Below are 8720 nucleotides of genomic sequence, written 5' to 3' on the forward strand. Positions count from 1 at the left end.
GTGGGTGCAGATGTTCGCTTTGTGGGGCTCCAACCCCAGCCACGCCTCTTTGCCGGATTGACGCGGAATTTGCCAGCTGAGGGAGCCTTTAGCAGGGAGAAGGAAAACAAGCACGCCAGCCAATCAGAAAGTGCCTGGCAAGGCATATAGCCAATCAGAAAGCTCGTAAATCAGAGCTCTGCAGAGGGACGTGCTGGGTGCCCCGGGGCACTGACAGACAAGGGGACAGACATCAAGGCTACAGCAGGGATGGGTATTCGGATACGCACCTTCACTTCTGTCACACCATGGCCACAGTGGAAAATACTGTTTTCCACCACAGGCCACTGAGACTTTGCCTGTGCTGCGCTCTTTGGCCTAGAAGATGCTATGGCCCCACTCCTGGGAAAGAGGCTGGTTTATTGAAGTCTGAGAGGTCAGGGGGTCAGAGTGGAACAGAGAGATGTAAGAATTCTCATCCTCAGGGTTCTTTGCAGGGAGGCACGTGTAGACATGGCCGTTTCTCCTCCACCATCACCTTCTGCCCCTGCAGCACATCGCACAGTACCAACGGTTTCCCCCAGAAGGTCACATTCTTCTCACCCTGACCTTCGACTGTGGTAACGGTGGGCCTGGTGCGTTAGTGGGGGTGGGGATGAAGAGGAAAAGCTCAGTGAAGGCAAGAATGCGTTCAACAAACTCTTACTGAGTGGATACATTTATACGTATATTTTTAACTGGGAGATACTGGGCAATTTATCTCCTCTGTGCCTCAGTTTTCCTCATCTGAAAAATGGGAATAATAATACTCTCCTCACTGGGCTGAGGATAAATGAGTTGATTCAAGTAAAGTGCTCAGAGTCATGTCTGGTACACAGTAAGTGCTCAATAAATGTTGGTAATTATTGATATGAACTACCATCTCTTACCTTTAAAACCTTTTATTTCTTTCCCCATTGCCTACTGGAAAGAATCCAAATGCCTTGCTTTGGCATTCAAAGCCTTGTTGTTGGGCCCAAATCTCTGCCCCCCAGGTCAATCTCTAGTTCTTTCTTCCACTTTATTTAGACTAAGCCCCATATCCAAAATGGTCTTTGCTTGGGTTATTTCTTCCATTAGGCAAACCCTCCTCCATTCACTCCCATCCCGATTCTCTCAATCAGTCCTTTCTCCATTCATTCCCTCCCTCTGTCAAGTCCTTTGTGCCTCCATTCAACACCCGTAACGCTTCTTCCAGACCCACTCTAAACCCCACACCTGATGACCAGGTGGCAGGCCTTCCACGAGTTGGGAAGAGGCCACTTAACCTAGTAGTTTGATGTTCGTGGAAATAAGGAAAGGATAAGTGTTTTAACCCTCTCCAACACCTGGGCCACCCTGGCCATCTGGAAACATTTCAGGCAGCTGATTACCTGTGTCCAGGACTCTGCTCACACAGTTTTGATGGTGGGAAAGTGTTTCCCAACCCCTTCCTGCCAGGGGAGGCCCAATCAGCTTCCTGGACCCAGACCCAACATGCCAACCATTCCTCAGATGTCTTCTGTCAGGGTGGAGTGGGCCTGGATCCCTTAGGGGAACCCATGGGATCTGGGTTCTGTGTGTTTGCAACTGTTGCCAAAAAGGCCTTAGAGCGTCTTGGGGCACAGGTGACAGAGGGAATGAGAGGGTGAATGGAGGCATGAGTGACTGAATGGGCAAATCAAAGCTTGGGTAACTGAGGAAGCAAAGCATACGGACACAAGAAGGACAGAGTGAATGGGAGAATGGCTGAGTGACTGAAGTAGTGACTGAAGGGCACAGATGTTACTGATTCTCCCCTCAACATCCTCTTTCTCAGCTTCTTCTTTAGTTTCTCCCCTCTTCCTACAACTGGAAGATGGCACTCAGCCAGGCAGGCACCTTGGACCCAGTGACAGAAGCCCTGTTTGGTGGTGACCAACCCTCCTGCCTATCTCCTGACATATCACTATCATAACCCCCTCCAAGGCACATTGCCCCCTCACTCACGAGAACTTGGGGAGCGTGGCCTGGCAGAGGCGCTGGCGGGTGCGGATGGGGTTGGGTCCACATGGGGGTATGCACAATCCCCAGGTACTCCACTCTGACCAGGAGCCTTTCCCTGCAAAGAGGGGAGAGGTTCCTGAGTCAGAATTAGAGGTCTTGGTTGGGGGGGGGGGGTTGTGAGAGAGAGGCTTCAGGGACATGGGGTCTGCAGCAGAGAGTCAGAAAGCCCCTGTCCCTGGACGGGCTGCCCCACCCTCGCAGCATGGTCCCTGGGGGCACTCACAGGGGCAGCGCTGGATGTTGTAGCAGTGCCGGATATCCTGCTGTTTCCCAACACATCGTTGTCCGTCAAATTTGCGGCCCTTGCAGATCCTGGAGCGTGTCTGCTGGCCTGGGATCTCCTGGCAGCTGATGTGTTTAATGTTTGGGCGGATGCAGTTGCTCCACTCTCCCCAGAGCCCCCACTGTCCATTCACTGCAGAGACAGGGGCAGCTGGGCTTGCACCAAAGAAGGGAGTCAGTGAGGAGGTTCAGAGGAAGGAATGGGGGCTGAGGAAGACAGTGGGAAGGATTGGATGTGGGAAAGGGGGATCAGACATGGAATCAAGGCACTGGGACCAGGAATGGAGGGATTAGAGGCAGGAACAAGTCATTAACAGCAGGAATTGGGCAGCAGAGATGGCCGGGCGCCTTAGGCATGGAAATCGGGCATCTTGGGGTGCTGACCAGGGCAGTGCACAGCCGTGTTGCAGACGTGCGTCCGGGTGGCATCACCGACACAGAAGGGGCCCCCATGCTGGGGTACAGGGTGATCACATGTCCGTTGTTCCTGGATCTGACCCAGGCCACAGGTCACAGGGCAGGAGCTCACAGCACCCCATGGCCCCCAGCCACCAGCCACTGTTGGGAGGATAGAAGTGAGGAGAAAGGCCACCTCAATCTCCCTGACTCAGCCCCTAGACCCATGAGGCAGACTGCTCCCAAACGAAAAGCTCCATGGTCACATGGTCTCAGATCTCTGTCTCTTGAAATGTCAGAGCAATCTGCACGTAAGTTAAGAGCAGAGGTCTCATACCCCAGTACCTGGGCAAGGTGGCAGGCTGGTGCAGACCCGCTGCTCATAGGCTGACCCTGGGCAGGGATTCCCAGGAGGCTGTGTGGAGGGCTCAGGTGCAGAGCATGTGCGGCTTCGTCTCTCCACAGCTGCATTGGGTCCACCTTGGCAGGTGCCTGAGCAGGGGCCCCAGGGGCCCCAAGCAGCCCAGGCCCCGTGTGCTGTGATGGGGGGGGGTGGGGAGATACCAAGTGTGGTCATGCATATTGAAGTCTTCACAACATGGAAGTTCCCTGCTGTAACCCCTGGACCCACCCTGGGTGCCCGCATCATTGCCCAGGGGTTGCCCTCACTCACTGGGGCAGACATGTTTGGTGTCACAGGCCTTCGACTCTTGTGCCTCTCCTGTGCAATGGCCCCCACACTTGGGGGTGGGGCGATTACATGCTCGACGACGAATCTGGGTCCCTCTAGAGCAGGTGACAGAGCAAGCTGTCCAGGGTCCCCAATCGGACCAGCCACCCAGCTCTGTGGAAGAGAAAAGAAGGAACAAGATGGAGGTGGTAGTATTATTCAGGGGTCCAGGCTTCCTCATGTACCCCACATCAGCTTATCCTATCCCCACAGTTTCTGCCATACTTGGCCTACCATCATTGCTCATCTGGACTATTGCAGTAGCCTTCACACTGGTCCCTTTGCTTTGCTACTCAGTGCATACAGTTTGTCTTCCTAACAGCAAAAGGGATCTGTCACAAGCCAAATCAGATCACATTTTTCTGCCATCACTACATCACTCAGAATAGAAGCTGACATCCTCACCATGACCTACAGGGGTCAGTCCCCCTCTGACCTCACCTCTCATCACTCTACTCCAACCACACTGGCCTCCTCCTTGACACCTCACAAACATCAAGCACAGTCCCACCCTCAGGGCTTTTGCCTTGATTGTTCCCAGTGCCAGATAACTGACAGTGCTCGCCCGCCTTGCTGATCCTCCTCACCAGGACAGCATGGCTGGTCCTCACAGGCCTGTAGCTGCCACTGGAGGGTTCCAGGCTCCACCTTCTCGGGGAAGCATTGGTCATCCCAGCCTATGCAGTGCCGGTGCCGCAGCTGGGAGCCCTCAGTGCAGGTCACTGAGCAGGGGCTCCACGCGGACCACGGTGACCACTGTGGGAGCCTGTAGGGAGAAGCACACGTCCCACTCTGGCAAGGATGGTATATGGGACCAGACTGTGTGTAGGCACAGGCGGGAATGCAGGATAAATGTATGCAGAATGGAATGATGGGAGTATCTACCTCTTAGTGATGTTGGGGGATTGAACAGGAAGAGGAGAACACACAGTAAACACTTATCATTTACCTTCATGATCAGGAATCTGGAGTTACCCTTTGAAGTCTCCCAAGGACAGTGCCAGGCATGCAGTAAACAGGATAAGGACTAAGGGCCCAGAATTGCTGTCAAAAGCCCACCAGGCCACAACTATGCATGGTAGCAGGCAAACAGGAAGTGCTTAATAAATAGCAGCCATCATCCCAATGAGCTCAGAAACCCCACCCCCACCATGGCATAATGCTAAACAGATCTGTTGGCAACTAGGGGCCTAGAGCCGCCTTCAAAAGTCCCCAAGCTACACATCCCTGTAGCTGTGTGTATCTGGTATATACACAGTGTATCTGGTGGTGTATCTGGGATATATAGTAAGCAGTTAGAAAATATGTCTGGCATACAGAAAGGGCTCAATATATGTCAGCAGGCATTATGATTAAGAGACTAGAGCTACTCTCAAAAATCCTCTACTACTCCCAACATCTGCAGTGAATTGGGATGCTGGAAGTAGTCGATGAATGTGAAGTGTCATTTTAATTTTGAGCCTGGAGTTGCCCTCAGAATTGCCCAAACACTTCCCTTCCTGCAATGTGTCTATACAGTATGAACATGCCTTATGAGCTGTCATCACCATTTATGAGGGCTTGAGCTACCCTCAGAAATAGCCGAGCAGCAACCCACCCACAATGCTTCTGGTATGCAAGAAGTGCTCAATACGTGTAAGCCATCTTGGTTCTCAACCAGGGAGGGGTCTTTCACCTGTCTGGAGACACTTGAGTTGCTGCAGATTGCTACTGATAACTAGTGGGAGGCCAGTGATGCGATAACACATTCTGCCCTGCACAGGTCAGCCCCCCACAACAAATAATTTTCTGGCCCCTAAGTGTCAACAGAGCCGAGGCTGAGAGACCTGGAGCTACAGTTGTGATCAGGGCCTTGGAGCCATGCTGGAGAATCTGAGAGAAGGCAAGAGCCCAGGTTCTGTGTTACCCCGCATACAGTCCTTTTTGCCTCCCACAAACCCCAGGCTCCCCCTGACCTGCACGCCATACAGAGCTTGCTGCCAGGCTTCTGGAAGGCATAGTCAGCATTGAGACAGCAGTTTTTCATGCTGACCCCTCCCCCAAGGAGGCCCTTGCACTTGCCCGTAGATTCCTCATACTGGGCGAAGCAGAATACAGGGTCTGAGCCTGTAACAGGGTGGGGGAGCATGGTCAGGGTTGTGAAGGGCCCAGGCACCCCTGGGGGCCAGCTGGACCCCCACCCACTTACCTGTGGCTGGGGTGAGCAGCAGCAGTGGCGGCAGCAGCAGCAGCAGCAGGGCCTGCGCTTGGGCAGGCATGTTGAGCACTGTACCCCTGCAGCCCCGCCAGGGAGGAGGCCTGGCTTTATGTGGGCTGACCTGCTCCCAGAGTTAGTGGAAAAGAGGAACCAGGGGCAGGAGGAACTAGGAGGGCGAAGGGCAGTGTGGGAGGGGAGGAGTGGGGGGAGGGCAGGGTATTGTGCTGGTCTCTTCAGCTCCAAACTCTCCTGGCCACCTCTGTCCCTGAGCTTCCTCCTCTCTCTTCTCCCCTCCCTACTTCCTGCCTCACTCTTGTGAGGTCCTGTTGTGTTTGTCACCATATCCCCAGCACCCCAGGCCCCGCCCAGCAGCCCATGGGCACTCAATCAATGCACCTTGGACAAGTTCTGAGGGGGAAATGCAGCCTGGCAGTTGGAAGCAAGATAGAACTTCCTTACTGTGTGACCTTGAACAAGTCACTTGAACCTCTCTGAACCTGTTTCCCCACCTATAAAAAGCATGCCCTCTACCACAATGACAGGGCCAACCCCATGGGGGTGCTGAACATTAGTGAAGAGAGCACGGTGTGCTCAGCGTGTCCTGCCTCATTGGGCGGAGCGGGCATCGAGGTAATTGCTTCATCCTCCATCCTGCCTTCACCACCACCCTCCTCTTTCCTGAAAGTGAAGTTCTTCGTGGTCAGCAATGTGGAGGGGAGGTCAGCACAAAGGAAGTGAGAAGGGGAAGTGGCAAGAGTGCGGGGAGAATTCAGGACTGAACTGGCGCTATCCACTGCCTCATGGGCAGCTGGGGGTACCTTCAGGTCCCAAGGAGGGGGTGGTTGGCTTGGCCATGTTCCATCAACTATCTTGGATAGGTAATAACTGCCCCCCTCCCCAACCCATACACAGCCTACATCATAGGGCATTTTGAGCAGATCTGGAGTTAAGGTATTTAAAAGTCCTTAGCCTAGTACCTGGCATACAGCAGGTGCTGTTTGTTAAATACATTGATTAAACATTTATTGAGTAACTACTGGGTGCCAAGGGCTGTTCTGGGCATTGGATGGAGCAGACAATAAGAAGCCCCAAATGCTAGCCCTCAAAGGACTTTTGTTCTAAGAGAGGGAGACAAGGTCACCTCCCTCACAGAAGAGTATCTGTCACTCTCTAGCCCAGAGGCTCTCAAATCTAAGTACGCATGAGAATCATCTGGAAGGTTCGTTAAATCCAGATTGCCAGGGCCCACCCCAGTTTCTGATCCTATAGGTTTGAGGTGGGGCTCAAGAAGGTGAATTTCTAATAAGCCCCAGCTGACACTGATGTTGCTGTTCGGGGACCACACTTTAAGAACCATCATTCTAGTTCCTGACCCTTTTCTCTGTGGGTCTCATGTAGGAAAACTGTTTGTTGTAGTCCTTATTTTACTGTTAATAATTAATTCCAATTCAGCCTAAGATCCACAGAGCCTTTTTTTTTTAAATAAGCCTAATGAGTGAAACTCCAGAGCCTGCTTTAAAAACAGAAATCTTTTTAATTAACAAAAAGGAGTCTAAGAAAGCTAGAAAGGCAATGTTTCATTTCCTCTGCATCCATGCAGGAGCACTATTCTGCAAATTAAAACAAGGTTGAATGATTTGATTCGGTCAGGTGTGTTAAAACAGAGCTTTCTCAAGAATATTCGTCTTACTTTACGGGTGATAAGGCGTGTTGACAATTCATATCCGTTACAGATGTGCTGTTTTCTGATAACATAAGCCTGTCTTTGAACAAAGTGGTCTTGTTAAGTTTCCAGGACTTCAGTGCTGTTATCCTATGAAAACAAACTCCTCAAGAAACCTGTAATTCTGGTTGCTTGCTTTATCTAATCATCTGTTGCCCTGGTAATGATGTTATAATCGATACTTCATTTATTCCTAAACTCTGTACCTACTTACTGGTTCCCCTGGGAAGAGGATTGTCGCTACTTTCATCTTCTCCCACACGTTTAGGCAATAAAATGACTGCAGATTTCTTATTTAAACAAAGACTGAGAGTCTTATCTCATGTAATCATTGCAACACCACCACGATGCATTTGTTTCTTGTCTGTTGTCCCCACTACAATGCCAGCTCCACAAAGGCGAGATTTGTGTCTGCTTTATTAACCGCTGTATCTGCAGGGCCTGGATGGGCACCAGCAAACAGTAGGTGCTCAATCAACATCTGCCAAATGAGTAAGTAAATGCAATAAACAGTGCTTTCAAGATTCTGAAAAGTGCTTAGAGGAATAATCTGGATTGAAGGTAAAAATGTGATCATCATGGCGGGGAGAAGCAGTGTTTCAAGTGCTGGAACTGGATCAGACAATCTGGAGAGGGCTTGGCTTGTGAGAAGAGGGAAGGGAAGCCCAGGCTAAGCCCTGGGAAAGTCCAGCATTTCACCTTTTGGAGAACTGGGAGAAGCCAACCCAGGGGCCCGAGGAGGAAGAAGACAGCCAGAAGAGAGCTTTTCCCTAAGCCTGGCACAATCCATCCACCAGCTCTCACCCACTAATTCAGTTTCAGTCATTCTCTCTTGAGATCTCTTTTCTTTTTTACATATTTATACACACACTTCAGAATTTACAGCTTCTACCATAGCCACATGCAAACAAGATCACATACATACTCGAACACACAGCCTCTCTCAGCCACTATTTCAGGGAGTCGGTTGCTGTCATTGACATCAGCCTGACTGTGGTCTTCTTTCAAGAACAGTTTCCCACACAGTCACGTCATCTAGCCTGTCTCCTTCAGCCAAGGCCACAATGACTCTCACTGGTCAGCTTTGTACATACCCACAGTCATGCGTTTTGATGTTTCAACTGCTCATTCGGGCCATCATTTTCTCATATACACAAATGTTTGGTGATTTATAGCCACCGCTAGTCCCTCTGGAAATTCCTTGAACACACATGATCACTCTCTCTCCCACCTCTCCATACTCATGCCCATTTCACACACCTAGAGTCCCTGACTAGGCTGAATTTCACTCATGCACAATCAGTGTCTCAGACACTGTCTTAGTCACCTAGTCTCACATTTCTTTGCAA

The 8720-nt window shown here is 51.1% G+C and overlaps 1 protein-coding gene across 1 annotated transcript; it reads right to left on the reverse strand.

Annotated features, from left to right (window-relative positions):
• Window positions 1-398: 398 nt before the first annotated feature.
• On the reverse strand, window positions 399-5763 carry CFP (complement factor properdin). The gene is made up of 9 exons (XM_052663776.1): window positions 5640-5763; window positions 5407-5557; window positions 4039-4217; window positions 3395-3565; window positions 3067-3258; window positions 2710-2883; window positions 2267-2458; window positions 1987-2098; window positions 399-611 (listed from the first exon to the last, which is right to left on the reverse strand). Exons 1-9 carry the CDS (start codon window positions 5707-5709, stop codon window positions 461-463), a joined length of 1392 nt encoding a protein of 463 aa, XP_052519736.1. The 5' UTR covers window positions 5710-5763; the 3' UTR covers window positions 399-460.
• Window positions 5764-8720: the final 2957 nt, after the last annotated feature.

This window comes from Budorcas taxicolor, chromosome X (assembly GCF_023091745.1).
Source record: "Budorcas taxicolor isolate Tak-1 chromosome X, Takin1.1, whole genome shotgun sequence".
NCBI classification, from domain to species: Eukaryota; Metazoa; Chordata; class Mammalia; order Artiodactyla; family Bovidae; genus Budorcas; species Budorcas taxicolor.

Bases quoted from the DNA above. Each gene is read 5' to 3' on its own strand.
- CFP (XM_052663776.1), bottom strand. From the start codon at position 5,709: ATGCCTGCCCAAGCGCAGGCCCTGCTGCTGCTGCTGCTGCCGCCACTG. The intron at 2,459-2,709 runs GTCAGCACCCCA...CTGTCTCTGCAG, and splicing joins CACGGCTGTGCACTGCCCTG to TGAATGGACAGTGGGGGCTC. The intron at 612-1,986 runs GTGAGTGAGGGG...CTAACGCACCAG, and splicing joins GCCACGCTCCCCAAGTTCTC to GCCCACCGTTACCACAGTCG.